This window comes from Lithobates pipiens, unplaced genomic scaffold (genome assembly GCF_037356315.1).
Source record: "Lithobates pipiens isolate NorthernLeopardFrog02 unplaced genomic scaffold, aLitPip1_a1.2 Scaffold_28, whole genome shotgun sequence".
NCBI classification, from domain to species: Eukaryota; Metazoa; Chordata; class Amphibia; order Anura; family Ranidae; genus Lithobates; species Lithobates pipiens.
In genome coordinates this window covers 141,547,928-141,569,793 of record NW_027507789.1, presented here as the reverse complement: position 1 = coordinate 141,569,793, position 21,866 = coordinate 141,547,928, and the positions used below count along the sequence as shown (strand labels likewise).

General features: G+C 43.2%; 1 protein-coding gene across 6 annotated transcripts in view; it reads left to right on the top strand.

The window, feature by feature from the left end:
• TBC1D16 (TBC1 domain family member 16) overlaps positions 1–21,866 on the top strand; it is a 269,316-nt gene that overhangs the window by 246,028 nt on the left and 1,422 nt on the right. For all 6 annotated transcript variants that reach the window (XM_077459627.1, XM_077459629.1, XM_077459630.1 and 3 more), the window contains one exon: positions 14,643–14,789. In XM_077459627.1, coding sequence (XP_077315753.1) covers positions 14,643–14,789 — 147 coding nt within the window. The remainder of the gene's footprint in view (positions 1–14,642; positions 14,790–21,866) is intronic.

The window sequence follows — 21,866 nt, the reverse complement described above, 5'->3', positions numbered from 1 at the left end:
TTCATTTATGCATTAATTCAATACCTCAAAAAAGGTGGGATTTTAAAGGCAATATCAACAAAGAAAAAAAAAATTGTGTATATATAAAAAAGAGAAATATTTATTGATACAAAAAAAATATATAAAATCAATAACCCAATATAATTATGTAGTTGTACAAGCAGTTTGAACAATGAAATGTACAGGATATACAGCAACAAAGAGTGGCTTTTCCAATGCATTTCGAATAGTGCATACAATTTCTTCTTCAGGGAAGCCACCCCCTGAGGGGCCTAAGCGGTGACATAGCTGTGTTGCAGCTGTTTTCCAATTATCTGCACCAGTTTCTGTCCTAACACTGCCCACCACACTCCACCCTGATCTTTCACCTCCATGCTGTATTCAGGGATTATGCAGTCAAGACTTTCTTAGTCAATTTTCCATTGTATGTATTATATAATCATCATCCTAATCATTAGAAGGAGGATTCTGGGCCTAGTAGTTTTTGGATCAACCATCCGGATGTTGTAATATTACCCCCGGACTGCATATCCCAGATATCCCTGCACTACAGGAGGGGACCTCTGGGAGGAACTATAAAAGGGTCAGTGAATCCACCCCGCGCTCTCTTCTTCCTGGGCAACACCGATTGCACACCTCTCTGCTGTTCAGAGAGAGGGCTGCGGGCGAACAAGTAATTCCTACCTGGCCCGGGAGGGCCCAACTCTGAGGTTCGTCAGACATCCATGCAGCATCAACTCATCAGAGGGACCCAGCGACTGCCTGTATCCTGCAGCTGGCGAGTCATTGCTGTTCATCTTTCTGTAGGACATCCCATCCAGGGTCCCTGTTCCATACATTTCTATTATGATCCTTTTGTTGGTGAGAGGGTAGTCGCCCACCGGTTGCATTCCTTATCTGGTTATCTTGCTTGAACACTGTGAACAGACTTCTTGCCCACGGAAACACTTTACTGCATTACATAAGATACTGTACATAGACAGCCTTACCCAAAACGACTTTAAGGAATATCACTAGCCTTTTCAAGCTGTCTTCTTGTCATCAAATCACTGTGCCATATTTGGATATAATTTAATGAGCTCCAACTGCTGGTGAAGACTATTTCAGGCCTGCATTCTGGACATTGCTGTTGTTATTGGTTAGAGGCCCCCATGTCCTGCTCCTATTCTATCTGGTCTCTCATTGGAAAATACAGGATTAATAGGCCAGCCTGGGTTTCCCCTTCAGTATGGTAATGTATTGCATTAAATAGTGGGTTCTGTACAATCATTCCAGTTTATTTTCTAGCTGGTATTCCTCTGTACATATATTGTGTTTTGTACTGTTGATCTGTAATTAAGCTGTTTCTTTAAGGGGATTCCTCCACGGAGTTTGCCTGTTATCCAGAACTCAGTTGATCAAATTGCCCTTTGTGTGTGTGTGTATGTATGTATGTGTGTGTGTGTGTGTGTGTGTGTGTGTATATATATATATATATATATATACACACACAGTATCTCACAAAAGTGAGTACACCCCTCACATTTTTGTACATATTTTATTATATCTTTTCTTGTGACAACACTGAAGAAATTAAACTTTCTTACAATGTAAAGTAGTGAGTGTATAGCTTGTATAACAGTGTAAATTTGCTGTCCCCTCAAAATAACTCAACACACAGCCATTAATGTTTAAACCGCTGGCAAAAAAAGTGAGTATACTCCTAAGTGAAAATGCCCAAATTGGGCCCAATTAGCCATTTTCCCTCCCCGGTGTCATGTGACTCATTAGTGTTACAAGGTTTCAGATGTGAATGGGGAGCAGGTGTGTTACATTTGGTAGTATCGCTCTAGCTCTCTCATACTGGTCACTGGAAGTTCAACATGGTACCTCATGGCAAAGAACTCTGATATCATATCCATATATCGTCTTTGGGAAATAGACGTATGCATGCTGCCAGCATTGATGCCGAGGTTAAATGCCTGGGGGGTCAGCCTGTCAGTGCTCAGACCATATGCCGCACACTGCATCAAATTGGTCTGCATGGCTGTTGTCCCAGAAGGATGCACAAGAAAGCCCACAAACCGTTTGCTGAAGACAAGACAAGACTAAGGACATGGATTGCTGGAACCATGCCCTGTGGTCTGATGAAACCAAGATCAACTTATTGGTTCATATGGTGTCAAGCGTGTGTGGTGTCAACCAGGTGAGGAATACAAAGACAAGTGTGTCTTGCCTACAGTTAAGCATGGTGGTGAGAGTGTCATGGTCTGGGACTGCATGAGTGCTACCGGCCAGTGTTAATTTCGTCGACTAAAATGACAAACATTTTAGTTGACTAAATGAATATTATTTTGGGCGACTGAAATTACTAAAATACGACTAAAACTAAAATGGTATTTTAGTCAAAAGACTAAAATGGGACTAAAACTAAAATGCCATTATAATCAAAAGACTAAAACTAAATAGAAATTTGACTTAAAAATGAACACTGGTCTGTAGTGCATGTTCATATCTCAATACCATAAATAATAACATATTAGATTTTTCACTCCAGCAGTATATAATGAGTTTACAAATTGTAGAGAATTGTTAACTAATGCATTACAATTGAATTACACCCATTCGATTTTAGACAACTAAAGTGAGTTTTAGTTGACTAAAATACACTGGAGATTTTAAAGAGGGATTCCGCCCCAAAAAAAATATTAAAAGCCAGCAGCTATAAATACTACAGCTGCTGACTTTTAATAAATGGACACTCACCTGTCCCGGGTTCCAGCGATGCCGGCAGCCGAGGCCGATCGACCGCTCGGGCCTCGGCTGCTGCCGCCGCCATTCGAGGTGGGGGAATCAGGAAGTAAAGCAAATCGGCTTCACTTCCCGGTTCCCTACTGCGCATGCGCGAGCTGCGCCGCGCAATAGGAAATCTCTGCGCTGTCACTGGGACCCGTGTGTGTCCCAGCAGACAGCGCGGCAGGGCAGGAAATGGCGTAGACTCCCGTGGGAGTCTATGCCCGGAAGTGGGTGAAAATACCTGTCTTTGACAGGTATCTCCACCCCCCTCCCCCCTGAAAGGTGTCAATTGTGACACCGGAGGGGGGGGGGGTTCCGATCAGCGGTTCCACTTTAGGGTGGAATCCCACTTTAATAGACTAAAACGTAGGACATTTTAGTCTACTAAAATGTACTGGAGATTTAGTCGACTAAATAAAACTAAAACAAATGTAGAAGACTAAAATGGGACTAAAACTAAAATGCCATTTTAGTCCTAAGACTAAAACTAAATTGAAATTTGCTGCCAAAATAACACTGCTGCCGGCACTGGGGAGCTACAGTTCATTGAGGGAACCATGAATACCAACGTGAACTGTGACATACTGAAGCAGAGCATGATCCCCTCCCTTCGGAGACTGGGCCGCAGGGCAGTATTCCAACATAACCCCAAAAACACCTCCAAGATGACCACTACCTTGCTAAAGAAGCTGAGGGTAAAGGTGACTGTCCCATCTGTCTCTGGACCTAAACCCTATTGAGCATCTGTGAGGCATCCTCAAACAGAAGGTGGAGGAGCACAAGGTCTCTAACATCCACCAGCTCTGTGATGTTGTCATGGAGGAGGGGAAGAGGACTCCAGTGGCAACCTGAGAAGCTCTGGTGAACTCCATGCCCAAGTGGGTTAAGGCAGTGCTGGAAAATAATGGTGACCACACAAAATATTGACACTTTGGGCCCAATTTGAACATTTTCAATTAGGGGTGTACGCACTTTTGTTGCCAGTGGTTTAGACATTAATGGCTGTGTGTTGAGTTATTTTGAGGGCAAAGCTAATTTACACAATCATACAAGCTGTACACTCACTACTTTACATTGTAGCAAAGTGTAATTTCTTCAGTGTTGTCATATGAAAAGATATAATCAAATATTTACAAAAATGCGAGGGATATATATATATATATATATATATATATATATATATATATATATACATACCACAATGCATCAGTAAAAGCTAGGATAATATATATATATTTGACTTGTGTTGAGTGTCATTTAAAGGTGCCTGCAAAAAGATGTCTGAACCCAGAGTGTCAGGTGGCTTGGAGTGTTCACAGGGTCAGGGTCCTTTGACTTCCATGGTCTATAGGTCATATTAGCGTGCAGGTGCCTATATCAGGGGCTCCATTTTATATAGGGGATCCAGTCTATACAGTCACCTCTGTCTCATAGATGATGGGCTATGCTAGGAGGGAGGGATGCCCTAGTACAGTGATGGCGAACCTATGGCACGCGTGCCACAGCTGGCACGTCAAGCCCTCCCTGTCGGCACGCCAGGGGAATCCCCCAGCCAGGCAGTCACTTGCACTGACGTTGCAGGCAGGGAGGAGCTGGCTCTCTTCCTTGCATCAGTGCCAGTGAATCGGCAGGGGAGTGGGCAGCGGGCAGCCAGTCATCTTGTTCCATGTGTGCCATTTAAGAGGGGTGTAAAATTCTTCTTTCTCCACCATCCAGACTATTCAGCAGCTTATTGCCTCCCCCGGACCCCTACACTTCTGGTAAGGCATTCAGGGATTCCTTTCTGCAGGTACCCTATTTCAGCTCCCCCTGCTCCAGGACGACTTTGGTTCAGTCTGTCCTAGTGCAGCCTGTGAAAGAGAAGGGGGAGGGGCGGTGCTCAGAGCTGATTTTTCGATGGGAAGAGGTGCAATGGCTGCTAGCTGGCATCCAGGCGGTGGGGATATCGAGGAGTGGCCGGATGTCGGGGATTCCTTCAAAACTGTCTGGGGAGAGCTGGACGATGAGGCAATAGAATGTTGAGGAGGGTGGATCCTCCGATCTACATTGCACTGTGTGGGGGCATGTTAGTAGTGCAGGAAGCATGTGTCATGTAGGCGAGTGTAATGGTCATGTAGGTGAGTGCATGTGTCATGTAGGTGAGTGGCATGTGTCAGGTAGGTGAGTGTAATGGCCAGGTAGGTGAGTGCAATGGTCAGGTAGGTGAGTGTAATGGTCAGGTAGGTGAGTGCATGTGTCATGTAGGTGAGTGTAATGGTCAGGTAGGTGAGTGCATGTGTCAGGGAGTGCATGTGTCATGTAGGTGAGTGCATGTGTCAGGTAGTGCATGTGTCATGTAGGTGAGTGTAATGGTCAGGTAGGTGAGTGCATGTGTCAGGTAGTGCATGTGTCATGTAGGTGAGTGTAATGGTCAGGTAGGTGAGTGCATGTGTCATGTAGGTGAGTGCATGTGTCAGGTAGGTGAATGCAATGGTCAGGTAAGGCAGTGTATGTTGCACAGTGCATTCTGCATTCTTTTTGGTCCCTTAGGGCTCATTCAAAGCTGTCAGGTTTAATTCTGTGTTGGCACTTTGAAAGAAATAAGTTGGTTTTGCGTCGCGGTTTGGGCACTCGGGCTCAAAAAGGTTCGCCATCACTGCCCTAGTATGTTCTAGGAGCTCTTTGCTGTTTTCAATGCCTTTTATCTTTAATAAAATATTTTTTTGAGGAAGTAGCCTTTGGGTGGTCTATCCTACCCTCTCCCCCTTTTTTTGTTTTCTCTGTTTTTGTAGTATATGCACACATTGAGACACTTAATTGTGGATAGCACCATTTGTAATTTCTATTGAGTTCAGGCTCCCAGGTCCATGCCTCCTTTTTCTGTTTTATGTACTGTATACTGTATAACCTACGGATGCCTGGAATAATTATTTTGTTTTGATTACAGGATTTGTTGCTTTTGCTAACAGTTTTTAGCTTTTTACTGCTGCATTTTTCCTTGTATGGCTCATTTTTCTTTTTTTTTTTTTTTTACTGTTCTTGCTAAACCATCTCTCACTTTATCTCCACTTATCCCTGCTAAATGTCATTGTCTAGATTCTGCCCACATTTTCTGTTTCCACCTCCCTCTAGATCCAGGTTTATAATTTCCTCTCTTCCCATGCTTACCTCCTGCAAGATGCACCCATCAAATTAAGATATATTCTATCCCCAAGAAATAGAAGCAAACTGAAAAGTCAGCCAGTTCTCCAAACAACAAACCCTTTCTTTCTGTGCCAACTTTTCAGGCACATATTTAACTCTGTAGGCTCCAACTGTCTCACTGGTATAGGATGGAGCACTTGTAGATTTTTTCAAAATACTGCCTTGGAACTCCTTGATTTACTATCATATAATTCATTAAAATACTTTTAAAGACCATTCATCTTATGCTAACTTTAAATGATGATGATGTCAATTAATGATGTCAAAGTGTGCAAAGACCTATGGTTCCTCCCCATCCCCACCTAACAACATATTCATTTTATATAAACATGGAAGAGTGACGATTTAAAATAAATAAATGGGCCACTGAGTTTGCTTTGGCCCTATTTTTAATCCAAGAATGCTTAAATTCTCTTATTTTTAATTGGCATCTTACCTTTTCTGGAAGTCTGTTTCAAGCATCCACTAGTCTTTGGAGTAAAAAAAAAAAAAATGATACATACTCACCTGCCACTTTATAAGATACACATGTTCAATTGCTTGGTAACACCAATTGCTAATCAGCCAATCACATGGCAGCAACTCCATGCATTTAGGCATCTAGACATGGTGAGGATGCTTTTCTGAAGTTCAAACCGAGCATCAGAATTAAGAAGAAAGGGGATTTAGGTAACTTTGTGGCATGGTTATTGGTGTCAGATGGGCTGGTCTGAGTATTTAAAAAACTGATGATCTACTGGGATTTTCACGCAAAATCATCTCTAGGATTTAAAGAGAATGGTCCAAATAAAAAGAAGATATCCAATGAGCTGCAGTTATGTGGACGAAAATGCCTTGTTGATGTCAGAGGAGAATGGACAGACTGGTTCCAGATGATAGACAACAGTAACTCAAAGGTTACAACCAAAGCATTCAGACTACCATCTCTTAACGCACAACACATCAAACCTTGAAGCAGGTGGGCTACAGCAGCAGAAGACTACACCAGGTGCCACTCTTTTCAGCGAAGAACAGGAAACTAAGGCTAAAATTGGCACAAGCTCATCAAAATTGGACAATATGAGATATATGAAAAGGATTATTTCCCTGCGAAGGTAAAGCATAATGGGCTACTATGCATCGCATAGTAGCCCAGTATGTGTCGCTTACCTGAAACTGAAGCTCGTGGATATAAAGATAAAAAAAATCATATTCATAATCATAGAAAAGATCATATTTCCGGTCTTGATCAATAAAGCTTCACCAAGATTGGAAAAACGTTGCCTGGTCTGATGAGTCTTGATTTCAGCTGAGACATTCAGATGATAGGGTCAGAATTTGTCGTAAACCACATGAAAGCATGGATCCATCCTGCCTTGTATCAACGGTTGAGGCTGGTGGTGGTGGTGTAATGTGGTGGGGGATATTTTATTGGCACACTTTGGACCCCTTAGTGCCAATTGAGCATTGTTTAAACGCCATGGCCTACCTAAGTATTGTTGCTGACCATGTCCATCCCTTTATGGCTAGAGCGTACCCATCTTCTGATGGCTACTTCCAGCAGGATAATACACCATGTCACAAAGCTCAAATTGTCTCAAGCTGGTTTCTTGAACATGACAATGAGTTCACTGTACTCCATTGGCCTCCACAGTCACCAGATCTCAATCCAATAAAACACCTTTAGAATGTGGTGGAACAAGAGATTTGCATCATGGATGTGCAGCCAACAAATCTTCAGTAACTACGTGATGCTATCATGTCAATATTGTGAAGGAAAAGGGGGGTCCAACCTCGTACTAGCAAGGTGTACCTAATAAAGTGGAAGGTGGGTGTATACAGTCTATGTTCTGTGCAGCTGCTTTCAGGTGATTGGATGGATCTCGGCAGAAAAAGCGTAAACGGCTTATATAATCCCTCCTACTCCAAGCAAGCCTTAGCTCTTTTATGATGTTTTTTTTTCTTCTATAAATTCTATAGCTGCACTTGAGCCTCTGTGGCTTTCCTTCAGCAACCTTTCAGATCAGCTGACTCTTTGGCTGAGCCTTGGGGGACGATACCCAGACCCCACCTGCAAGAAGATGCACACCAGTCTGTAAAGTCACTTCAAGCACAGAAGATGCACACCAGCCTGTAAAATCACTTCAAGCACTCGACCCTACATGGGCACACATATTATTACTCGCAGTCCACACTTTAAATGTTGTGTCACAGCCAAGACATTGGAGAGTCATTGCAGAGTGGCTATAGTGGAGAGTAGGCTGTGACACTTTAAATGTTATGTCACAGCCATAGAGTGGGAATGCCTGCCTTTTACATTTGGAGTCATTTAACTTCTGGCCCAAGTCTGCTCTACAGACCGCTGCTGTGCCTACTGCCGTGATTTTAGTAGCTCCACTGCACCTATGTGTATAATTTTGCTTCCTCTTGGTCATCATCTGGACTCCTAGCTCCCAAATAACACAGCACAGAAATTCATAGATGCTTCCTGGGTTCAGCAACTTACAGTGCCTGGCACAGAGGGCTTTACATTTTCCCTCTCATCGGCAACAAAAGTCATACGTATCCTTTTTAGAGGGACAGTTATCATTGCACATGGCAGATAATAGGGCAAAGCGTTAGATGGGAGAGATTTATGCTCTCAAATTTGCCTCCTCCCTCTCAAAGATAGGTGGCTCTTCTTGCTGCCATTCAGCAGCTCTTCTCAAGGGTCATTGCCCCAGTCTCTAATGAGGAATAATTTCAGGGCGTTTACTCAAACCTGATCACAGTTCCCAAGGCACATGGAGGCACTTGGCCCATTCTGCATCTGAAAACCCTCAATTTGTTCCTGAAAGTTCCTTTTGCCATCTGTAGACATCAGGGATGTGTACTTGAATATTCCTGTGTTTCCTCTCCACCAAGACTATATGCATTTTTTCTGTGAGTACCGAACATGACCAAATTGTTGCCTGTCCATGGCACCCCGGGTTTTCCCCAAGTTGCCCTGGCTCTAGTCCTAGCTTTACTCTGTTTTAAGGGTATACAAATTATTGGATACCTGGGCTTTCTCCTGTTAAAGGGCCAGTCCTCACTAACCCTGTCAGTCAGTGTCCAGCGGACAGTGCAGACTCTGCAAAGGTTCAGTTGGATCCTCAAACACTGGAAGCTGTCACTGAAACCGACTCAATGATTAGAGTACTTAGGCCTGATATTTGGTACGGCCCTGTACAGAATCTTGTGCCCTGGATAAACCTCTGTGTTCCCGCTCTTGTGCCTGGGTTCTTCAGTTCCAAGGTTGGCCCTCAGTTTGTGCTTGCATGAATGTCTTGGGCATGATGGCAATCTCTTGATTGTTCTCATATTTTATGCCCAGTTTCACTTCAGAATGTTAAAACGACACATCTTGGCAGTATAGAACAAATAGACCTGATCTACAAAACCAGACTTTCCTTGATGTGGTGTATTTCAAATTCTGTGTTGTAATCAGGGAAACCTTTTATCCACAAAGATGTACAAAGTTCGCACTATGGAGGCCAGTCTATGGGTCTGGGAGTCCTGTATACCCTCTTGGTGCAGATTTGGTTGCACAGCTCTCCCCTCATCTTCTCCACAGAATTCAGATGGAGAGAATTGCAATGATTATCATTGCACTAAACTGACCTAGGACGTGGCACTCCTGGCAGACTTCCCATGGGTTTTTGAGGATCATATGTTCCTTCTGTCCCAAGGCTGGTTTATAATCCTGCTTCTCGGGTGTTTGTTTTAACAGCATGGCTGTTAAAGCCAAGGTGCTGAGGGAGAGGGTCTTGTTGGATTCTATCATCCCTACCCTCCTAAAGGCTAGGAAGTTGACTTGCAAACTCCGGGGTGGGTATTGAGGAGCACCTAGTACAAATTATAGTACAGTAAGTGTAGTATAGTACACCTAGTACAACATTTTTATTGCATAAAAGCATCAGATTCAACCAATGTATTTCAGTGGAAAGGCTTCCCCCTTCATCAGGGCTTGAGCAGTGCATGTTATTAGAATCACAATGAGATTCCCTATGTTAACCACTTCCCAATCGGCCTATAGCAAAATGACGGCTGGGCAGTGATTTAATTGTTCTGACCAGGGCCGGTGCTAGAATATTTTGCACCCCCCAAAAAAAACCTGTACACATTGCCCCCCTTTAATTCTACACCCCCTTCCTGTACACACTGCCCCCCTTTAATGCTACACCCCCCTTCCTATACACACTACCCCCCTTTAACCCTACACCCCCTTCCAGTATACACTGCCCCCTTCCTGCATACATTGCCCCCCTTTAACCTTATACCTTCTTCCTATATACACTTCCCCCTTTAACCCTACACTCCCCTTTCTGCACACATTTCCCCCTTTAACCCTACACCCCACTTCCTGTATACGCTGCCCCCATTTAACCCTACACCACCCTTCCTGTATACACTGCCCCCTTTAACACTACACCCCCCCTTCCCACACAAACTGCCCCCCTTCCTGCGCACACTGCCCTGTATAGACTATACTCCCCTGTGATGTGTGTTGCCTTGTCTATGAACTGACCCGAGCTGCCTTGCCAGACACAACAAGCAGCGCATGTTGGTCTGTCCATCCCTGCTCAGTCCTGCTGACTGGCTTAGTATTTCCATGGTTCCACCTGGCACCAAAGTTCATATGGCGGCTCTCGAGGTCACATCCACAGAGAATGAGGAGGTGACAGGAGAGGAATGTGGCACTGGCCATGGCTGCGCCCTAGGTGGCAGCTGCCTAGTTTGCCTAGTGGTAGCACCGGCCCTGGTTCTGACTGGACGTAATAAGACGTCCTTCAGAACAAGCCACTCAAGCACACCCCCGCTAGATCGTGCCTATGACGTAGGCTCTTTACCATGTGATCAGCTGTGTCAAATCACAGCTGATCACAGTGTTAATAGGAATCTGACAGCAGATGAGTAGAGGAGAGTCAGTAAGCGGCTTTCCTCACAGGGGGATCTGCACTTCTAATCAGTGCAGCCCCATCGGTGATGCCTGCCAGTGCCCACCAGTGAGGCCAATCAATGCTGCCTTTCCGTGCCACCTATCAGTGCTGCATACTAGTGCCTCCTCATCAGTGCCCATCAATGCAGCATGTCAGTGTCCGTCAGTATAGCCTCATCAGCACACATCAGTGAAGGAGAAAAATTATTTACAAAATTTGACAACAGAAACAAAAACTTTATTTTTTTCAAAATTGTGTCTTTTTTCATTGATTAAGCATAACATTTAAAACTCAGTGGTGATTAAATAACACTAAAAGAAAGCTCTATCTGTCTAAAAAAAAAAGATAAATGTTTTGTTTGGGTACAGCATTGCATGACCGCAATTTTCATTCAAAGTGTGACGACGCTGAAAGCTTAAAATTGGCCTGGGCAGGAAGGGGCTGAAAGTGCCCTGTATTGAAGTGGTTAGGACTCTGGCTAAGATCGCCTTTGTTCACCTTTTTTATTTTTTTTCTAAATTCCAGCACCCCTATGTACCAACTTAGCATTAATGTACTTATTTTGCAAAAATTAAAATAGCTTTCCATTTATTCTACACAAGTTTACTTCACTGACTTCATAGCTGTTTAAAACACTGCTTGATTACTTCTGCCTTACTTCCTGGACAGACTTTAGGTCATTACACAGGAAGGAGTTCACCAGCTAATCTCAGTAGCACACACCCTGCATCATCTACCTTGATCTTGTCAACTACTTCCTGTGTCATGACCTTAAGTCTGTCCAGAAAGTAAGGCAGAAGTAATCGAGCAGTGTTTTTAAACAGCAATAAAGTCAGTGAGGTAAGCATGTAGAGAATAAATGGAAAGCTGTTTTAGTTTTGCAAAATAAGTACATTAATGCTATATAGGTACATAGGGGAGCTGGAATTTAGAAAAAAAAACGCAAACAAAGGTGAACCTAGCCTTTTAAAGGCACTGTGAACTGTCAGCAAGGAAAATCCCTGTGACCCTATGGGACCCTTAACCGGTTCATGCGGCCCCTCAGAGGCAGCCCTTCGAACCATTTAGGGATATTCCTTATAGAGGAAAGGCACACCTACACATTGGCAGAGGAACAAGGAAACATGCAGAGCTGTGCTGTGAATAGGCAAGCTCTTTGCTTATCTGTCTCTCTAAGTTACCTCCCCAAAACAAATTTCCAGCTGCTTAACCTTGTTTGTCTGAGAGCTTGTCAGAAGTTATGCTGATAACAGAGGAACAGAGCAGCAGAAAGACACAGGACTTAGGGCTTTGGAGAGAGATAAGTAAACACTACAGATATATGTGCCCAGGTCAGATTTCATGAATGGGGTTTACATTCACTTTAAAGCCTCTTTTTACCTGAAGGTAGTTACCTCTTTCCTCCTAAATTAGGACATTGTCCTCCCTTTTTATGTCCTGCTCCAAAATATCCCATGGATATTTCTCCGTAAGGGGCTTTCTGCCTCTCGCTTTTTTGGTTGGTGGATTACACAAGTTATCATTTGACTGTTAAGAAGTGGTCTCCAAACTGTAGCCTGGAGGCTGGATGGAGCCCTTTGCTTTCTTTTACTCATCCCTTGGGGCAATAATTTATTCTCTGGCACTTTGATTGGGGCATAATTCCCCCAGCTGACACCAACAATGGGGCACAATTCATCCCAAGAACGCCAACGATGGGGCACAATTCTTACTAATGACACCAACGATGTGCCACAGTTCCTCCCAGTGACATCAACGATGGGGCATAATTCTTCACACCAAATGACACCAACGATGGGGCACAATTTCTCTCACTGACACCATGGATGGGGCATTGTTTACTGCAACTGATGCCAGGACATTTTCTACTTCCAATGGCCACAAGCCAGCCCCCTGAAAGTCTGGAGGACAGTAAACTGGCCTTTTGTTTAAAAAGTTTGGAGAACCCTGTTCCAAAGGATAGAGTTCCTCTCTGTTAAGGTACAGATCTGTTAGTGCTTCATGGGGTTTTCAGCATCAGGCATCGGTTTCTCATATTTGCAAGGCTACCAGTTGGTCTTTTGTTCACAAGTATGTAAAGTTTTACCAGGTAGATGTTCAGGCCTCTCTGATGCCAGTTTCGGGGCATAAGGTGCTGCAAACTGCTTTGAATTCTTTCAAACCATTTATTGACCAATTTGTTATATGGATGTTTGTTGTGTTGCCCATCCATCAGTTTTGACATCCCATGGGTAAGACTAAGACCTTGTGTCCTGTACTATATAATTAAGAAAGTCCCTCCGCTCTATTCCCTATGAAATGTCTGTTGCTACAGAACTTAACAGAATCTGTTGCTTATTGGGAGTGTGAAGATTTTTATAGGGGTTGTCCTTGGAGATATTTTTACCAGAGTGCAAAGATATAAAAGAAGCTGCTTAACCAATGAATAAGACGAAGATCCTTTGTCCTGTACTATACTTCAAGAAAAGGGATTTTACTGTTAAGTCAAAAATCACACTTATAATGGTAGTTGGCATTTTGATTTAGCGATTTTGCAACATAAGTAGCCAACAAATGCCTTCCATACACTATTATTGCCCTTTTCAGCAGACAAACCCCCCTCTCACTTCTTTTTAGGATAAATGCCGACCTTACACTGAGTTGCTATGTAGTGAAGGGCTTTTGTCTTACTCCCAAGTGACAGCACTTGGCCATTGGCAACTCAGTCATTGAGCACTGAATTGTGGAAGGCACACAGAAGCACTGGTTTTACAGGGATTCTATCAGTTGAGCAGGGTTGCAAGGAGGCTAGTGGACAGTACATACAGTATATGTAATGTATAAAATTTATACTGTTCATAAAGCGCTAAATTAAACAGCTGGCTTGGAGGTTTTCTTTTTGGAGTGATGCCTATCAACCTTTAGTACTGTGCTGGCCAGAGATTAAGAAACTGCTCTAGCAGAAAACACTAAACTGTAATGTGACTTCTTTATTCGCTTTGAAAGAACCTTTTTTCCAGTAAGTGTAGGTCAAAATACCTGCTCTTTTTTTAAAGCATATCTTAAGCCCAAATATCTCTAATGCTCAGGAAATACCACCCTATGCATTCACCAGAAAAAAAAAGCGTTCTTAGCGGAAGATTACCCCTTTATTCCTATTTTTCGTGGCATCTCAAAATTTTGGATCATCCTTCATTTTCAGGTTGGGTTCACACCATCTCCGCGTCCATCTCACAGCAGGGGTCCTGTGTGTCCTGGTTCACCGTTTCATGCCCTATTTCAGCCAAATTTCACCCAAATTTTGTGCTGAATTCAGACCTGAAACAGACAAAAAGACGCACAGCATTTTTCTGCAAAACACACCGGGTCTGCTGCAGAGATATGTAAACCATCTCCATAGAGAGCCAGTCAAAATCTCCTGCTATTGCAAATTGGATGCGGGGAAGCTGCATTCAATTCGCAATGGTGTGAAACCAGCTTAAGTCTTGTTGACAATGGTCCCTGCTACTTAGAGAGGCTGAATCTCGGGTTCACAGAAAATTGACAGGGGTGTTCCAACCCCTCACTAATCAAAAACTAAAATAATGTGTTAAGCTTTAGATACACTTTAATAATATTGTTTGCTGTTGCATTTGACATTTTCCCCCTACTTTAAAGACCTTTCTCAGGTAATGTTAAAAGAAACCATATATGTATAGCTATCTCATCTGTAGTGTTGTTGTCTGTGTTAAGAAAATGCTAAATTGGCTTTTCTATATCCTTTAGACAGATTATTTCCACCTTTTCCTCTGTGTTGCCATTATTGTTCTGTATGGAGATGATGTCATTGAGCAGCAGTTGCCAACAGACCAGATGTTGCTACATTTCAGTAACTTGGCCATGCATATGAACGGAGATCTGGTTCTTAAAAAGGTAAGCATAAAGAACTGTGCATGTGTTTGGTACCATGGGACATAAATATGTTGAGAAGGAATTGTTATGGTTAGGAAATTATAAAAGACTAACTCTATAATCTATAATAGGATGTTTCTCTAGGGTGAGCTAAAAACAAATATGCATGATATAAATGGAGTATTTAAAAGATGTGAAAGTCAAAGATTTGCAGCTTTTTTTCTTGAGGTTTCATGAGTCTGCTATACATACTATACATACAAATGACTGCTTGTGTTTTGTTTATTCATTTTTTACCATAGTTGCATATTGATACTTGTCTATCTTTTTTCACACTCGTTTATGATCATTTATTAAAGTCAATCTCCTAGTGAACAACACAGCAAAAATTAATAAGTAAATATATATGCACGAGTGTGCCCAAAGTTGGGGTGGGGAAAAGGGGTTGCAGGTGCAGTGTTGAGGGAGGGGGAAGTACTTTGTTCAGGCATGAGATGAAAGAATGGGCCTATAGGAAAGGTTGTTGTAGTGAAGAGACACTGGTGAGAGGAGGGATAAGAATGTAGTTGTTAGAGGGGATGGTGAGAGAAGGAATGAGTAAAAGCATAGAGATTAATGGTGTGCATCTTCACTGGTCTCACGATTAGATTTGATTACGATTATCAATTCTTTGATCAATTCTGCGATGCATCACAATTACTGCCCAAGTGCCCATGTTTTTTTCATCCATAAATTTAAGCAGTCAAAAATTGAAGAACTGTTTTTTCTTTTCATCTGCATATAGTAAAGTCTGAACAGTAAACACAGCAACAGTATTTATTTAGAACAGTAAATACTATGTAAAATATTAAATATAAATATTAACATAAATGTCTAAACATTAAAGTACAACTAAAGGCATACCTTTTATTTTTTGGTTTTGGATAGAGTGTGGATGGATTAGAACATCTGTCAGTGTTTTGTGCCCATAAGAGAGATTCACCCTCTCTATTTTTCCTGTTTACCATTATGATTGAAAGTAAAAAAAAAAAGGGGGGTTGTCCCCAGAAAAGTCATAGAGGGGAAATCTTCCAATGGGTACAGTAGTTCTCGTGAACTGGAGGTCCCCAAAAGATTCCTTTAATTTGCAGGGATTTCTTCTAACTTCCTGTTTTGCCTATGGGACCCCCATTCCACGGCAGAGACAGGGACCCCCCAATTCCAAAGCAGAGACAGGGACCCCCCAATTCCAAAGCAGAGACAGGGACCCCCCAATTCCAAAGCAGAGACGGGGACCTCCCCCATTCCAAAGCAGAGACGGGGACCTCCCCCATTCCAAAGCAGAGACGGGGACCTCCCCCATTCCAAAGCAGAGACGGGGACCTCCCCCATTCCAAAGCAGAGACGGGGACCTCCCCCATTCCAAAGCAGAGACGGGGACCTCCCCCATTCCAAAGCAGAGACGGGGACCTCCCCCATTCCAAAGCAGAGACGGGGACCTCCCCCATTCCAAAGCAGAGACAGGGACCTCCCCCATTCCAAAGCAGAGACAGGGACCTCCCCCATTCCAAAGCAGAGACAGGGACTTCCCCCATTCCAAAGCAGAGACAGGGACCTCCCCCATTCCAAAGCAGAGACAGTGACCTCCCCAATCCACAGCGGAGATGGGACGGCCCCATTCCACAGCAGGGGCAGGGACCGCCCCATTCCACAGCAGAGATGGGGACACCCCATTTAACAGCAGAGACAGATCACACTATCACTGTAACCTCCACCAACTCAATACACAGACACCTCCCCCCCCCCAGAAACAGCAGACATCTCCATCACAGCCATGAGCTAACCCCCCACAGATACAGAGGCCCCCTATCACAGGCAGCTCCCTCCCTTCAGAGACATAAGTGTCCCCCATCTCAGACATACTGTACCCCCATCATCAGAGACATTACCCCCATAGAGATAACTACTCGAGTCATTACAGTTAGGTACCTGCTGGTATCAGTAAATTATGGTTGCTGTATGAGGACAGGCATCCCACGTCCAGCATCCCGTCAGTGTCACTTGGGCTCCCATGGCTGGCTGGCAGGCTGGCTGTGGACGCTGTACAACTCCGAACAAACAAGTGTGGCCAGAAATGACATGAGTGCTGGGAGGCGGGGCTCCTTGGTCACAGTGGCAGCACCCAACTAGGAGGGGCCTTTTTATCTAGCTTCCGCCCCAAGCCACCTATCACCACCACTGTTCTTTTACCCAAGTGAGGCAGGGCGGGATGACATAATTTCAAATAGATTTCAGCTATTCTCCGCAATGGCTGCATCGAGATGCATCGATTTGCCGATTATATTCAACAGCCCATATAGAGATGCATTGTATTTGGGGTTAAATGTGCAGGCATAGAGCAATAGTAGTGAGAAGCATATACAGGTGTAGATGTCAGAGGGAGGTTCAGTAACAGTGATGGGTGCAGGTGTGGTGGGGAAACAGGAGGTGTACAGGTGTGATATTAAGATGGTGGGGTTGGTGGATTATGTAAATCTTATGGTATTGGGAGAGTGGTGGTTGTTGGGGATGCTGGCATGGTGGTGGGAACGGGAGGGGGTGCAGGTGGAAGGGGAGGAGTGGCGTGCATGCAAGAATTTTGATAAGGGTTTGGAGTGGCATTGGTGCATTGGCGAAGCAGTGGAGTATGCAGACATGGGATGTGTATGTGCACACAGCTACAGTGGTAAAAGAGGTACATTCCATAGGTACGTTGGTGAGAGTAGTGGGGAGGAGCATGCACAGTTGCAGTGGTGGAATAGGAAGTGCAGGTCGGGTAGGTGGTAGGAGAAAAGCATGGTGAGAGTGGTGGGTGCTGATTGAAAGATGGCTGCTGGCAATGTGAGAGAGAGGGTTTGTTAGAATGGTGGGAAATGGTGTACAGAGGTGTGGGGTAATAGTGAGGGCAGAACTGGTTGATATTGAAGGAGAGGGGGGATTGGGTGATGATGCAGTGTGTGGGAGCTGGCTGACATTGTAGCCCTCAGCCATCCCCTTAGGCTGCATCTCTGCCAAAGTGCGTAGTAGAGAGGAGCAGGCTATGTGCAGATAGGGAGAGCTCCTATGAGTCGTGTAGGATGACTGTCAGTACAATCAGTAAGGGGAGGGGAGGGTTGTGTTGGGGGGGGGGGGGCAGGAGTTGGAGGGATGTCCCTAAATCTGACTGTCACAAAGCTCAAAGTGTAACATGACCATGCAGAGCAGCCAGACTTCACAGCACAGGGCTCAGGAAAAGGTTGCTGCTGTTGTGCTTCTCTTACCATCCAACATCCTCTTCTCTTCCAAGAAAGTCTTTGGAGGGAAGTACAGGATCTTTGGGGTAAGAGCAAGAATCCATGAGAGGAGAGCTGTAGTAGAAATAGAAAGATAGGTGAGGGTTACTGATCAATGGGCTGCACTGTATTTTTTGTCAAATCTGATTGGACTATAGAGTGAAAAAGGGGGGGATTGAAAGAGAAAGGAGAAGAACCTCCTACTGGAGGCAGAATTCCACAGTGGCAAGATAAAACTCTTGGCTAAAGCTGGCCATAGATGGGTCAATTCTTTTCATTTAGCCAGCAGGCTGAACAAAAATGGACAAACGGATGCATCCGTCCACACAAGTGCAGTGGATGAAGAAAACCCACCCGCTGAGATGTATGCTGACAGTGGGACTGTCAGAAAACACTGATCAGTGGCTGCTGCAGATCAATTTGTCGGCTGGGCTCGCAGACTGCAAAGTCACATGACAAGCCGTACCCCATGATTTCCAGTGAGTACCATTCATATATGTCCGACTTCAAGTCGCAGCAACCTCAAAGTAGTCCCTGTACTACTTTGGTCCAACTTTGATGTGACTTGAGGCCAATGAACCTCAAGATAACACAGGCACTTCCAGTCTATCTGTGGCCACAGATAGACCCGAAGTGGTGATGTAGGAGTACAAGCTCGCCTCTCGTGGACTTTATGCCTTGCAAAAGTTTGTTTATGTGAGTAATATTTTAGCAGTTTTTAACAATAAAAAACCTTGTGAAACTTTATCACACTATTGGGGCACCTTTGTTTACATACATACATACATACATACATACTAGAGATAAATAGAAGGAACCCTGAGATTACACACCAGGAGGTATTGCCATACATCCAGTCCCATGGACAGCATCCATTACAGAGAACCTCTGGGAAAGATTGTGATCCAAGGATTGTCCATGAGAGCTACTTAACTCAATGCTGTTACCTTACAGCAGTAAGGTGAGAGGCCTGCGAGCACTGAGGTGTCACGTACACTATAAGAAGAGACACCATCGCCTTTATTCACCATTTGTAATGTGGCAGAATTAGAGCACTTCAATCACGTTGCCCTTTTGTCACTATTGGGACTTTACATATATAATTTTATATTTATTTTTTATACTTTGTGGATAATACAGAAGTACCTTTTGATGCAGTCACTTTTATATATTTATTTATGCACATTGTTTACTGTATAGTATATGAATTGTTCATTGAAGACTGCAATATCACTATTCTCATACACTTTAGCACTACGGATTTGCTTATCGGTGTTTGCAGCTGTCATAATCACCGTATTTAATTTTTGATAGCACGGGAGTACCATCTTTGTTTAAATCATGTGGAATATGTATTGCACAGTCATGTTTTGAATAATGTGGTGTGGAATAGGAAATGTACAGCTTAGTTTACAGAACGAGACAGTATGAAAAAGGGAATGTACAGTGCAGTGTACAGAACGAAGTGGTGTGGAATAAGGAATGTGCAGTTCCGTGTGGAATAGAAAATGTACAGAACACTGAACACAATGAGGCGGTGTGGAATAGAGAACATGTTCATATAGGGCTCATAAAGTACAACATAGGTGCTTTCAAATTCATGCACTAATTTTTGTGCATTGAGGTGTGTGTGTGTGTGTGTGTGTGTGTGTGTGTGTATATATATATATATATATATATATATATATATATATATATATATAATATTGTCAAAACTATTGGGACACTTACCTTTACATGACCTTTAATTGCATCCCAGTCTTATTATTACACCAGATTTATATGGAAACAACAGTTTGTGCAGTGCTTTACAACATGAGGGTGGACAATACAGTTTCAATACAGGAGGGATCAGAGATCCCTGCTTATTAGAGCTTACAATCTAGAAGGGAGAGTCAAGTGGAACAAAACGTAATAACTGTGGGGGATGATCAGATGGAGAAAATTAAAATGGAGTTGTAGGATAGGGTTCTCTGAAGAGGAGGGTTTTCAGGGATCATTTAAAATCTAATAGAGTAGTAGATAATCAGACAGATTCGGGGAAGGAGTGCCACAGGATTGGAGAGGCTCTGGAGACGAGCATAGGAGGAAGTGATGAGGGAGCTAGAGGGCAGGAGGTCTTGAGAAGAACGAAGAGAACAATTAGGTTGGTATTTTGAGACCAGGTCAGTGATGTAGCTGGGGGGCAGAGTTGTGGATGGCTTTGTAAGTAGGTAGTATTTTGAATTTAGTTTGTTGGGTGAGCGGAAGCCAGTGGAGGCATTAACAGAGGAGTAGCGCGAGTAAACAGGTGAATAATTATCTGACCAATTATCAACAAGGGAAATAGCGATAAGTACGTTCAAAAAATATTAATGATAATCCCACAACACGTGATCTAAATCAATATCAATATAAATGCAATAAATACTGATGTGAGTATGTGTGCTATAACAGCTTCAACTCTTCTGGGAAGGCTATCCACAAAGTTTAGGCATTTTTTCTATGAGCATGTAGGACCATTGCTCCAGAAGCGCATTTGTGAGGTCAGACGATGGATAAGAAGGCCTCACTCGCAGTCTCCCACTCTATTTCATCCCAAAGGTGTTCCATTGGGTTGAGGTGCAGTCCAATCAACCGCCTCAGTTTATTTACTTTACATTATTAGTGCTGTAGATTGCTGGTTGTTATTCCATAGGGTATCTATTTATCTGCAATTTAAAAAAATGTAATATCGCAACCTTTCCTTGGGCTTTATGTGCCATTCTTCCATTTTGGGTACCAACTGACAGGTCGGTCTGGCCCACATCAGTAAAAGGTTATTAACTACTCTCCCAGAAAAAAATGTATATTTGTATTGCTGTCTATGTCCACATTGAAACACTAATGGGATCACATGTTTTTGGTGAAGTTAGGTGGTATTACATTATGATTCTTGTTTCAAATGTGCAGTAAGAGCAAACCTCAGTCATTGTTGAAAGATTTTGTTCATCTATAAAGTGCTGTGTAAACTGTTGGCGCTATATAAATCCTGTATAATAATCTATACAAAATAACTGCAACAAAGTGATTCTGTGGGGGAGGGGGGTTCAAGGGAGAGTCACCAGCCAGTAATTAGAAATGACTCCATTATTTTTGTATTCTTCTGATTCACAACATATATCTTACTAAAATCAAACTTGTTTACCTAAGAATTAGGGATGATCGAAACAGATCTTTCGTCTTCATGAAATTTTAGGGGAAAAAAATCACCTTTTTGGCAAAAGGCATTGTGCCATAATAGCACAAAAGAAAGCCAGATGAAGGGAATGAAGGGAAAAATTACTTTTTTTTTACGCAAATAAGTCGTTCAGTAAGCAAAATTAAGGATTTCAGCTTTAACAAAGTTTTACTGATTGCAAAATCTTCAATTTTGCAACACAATCATTTAGCTGAAATCATGTTGCTCTTTCTTCTTAGTTTGTTAATATATCTTGCTTTGGATATCTGTGGCCTTGCAATCTGTTTGATTACCTGGAGGGTTTGGGTTGGATAGGGGTTTGGGGAAAATCCATTTTCTTTTGTGTGATGCTGTACAAACCAAACAGGAGGCCGTATATCTATCTTAAAATGAAAATTATATAGTTGCTTTGCTAGATTAATTTCTACAATAGCTTCCTTATGTAACACTTAAAGCGGAGTTCCACCCATTTAAGTCAGCAGCTGCAAAAATTGTAGCTGCTGACTTTTAATAAACAGACACTCACCTGTTCCACGGTCCAGCGATGCGGCCACCTGAAGCCTCGCTTCTCTCCCCCCGATCTGCGGTGCCGGAAATGCAAGTGTGTGC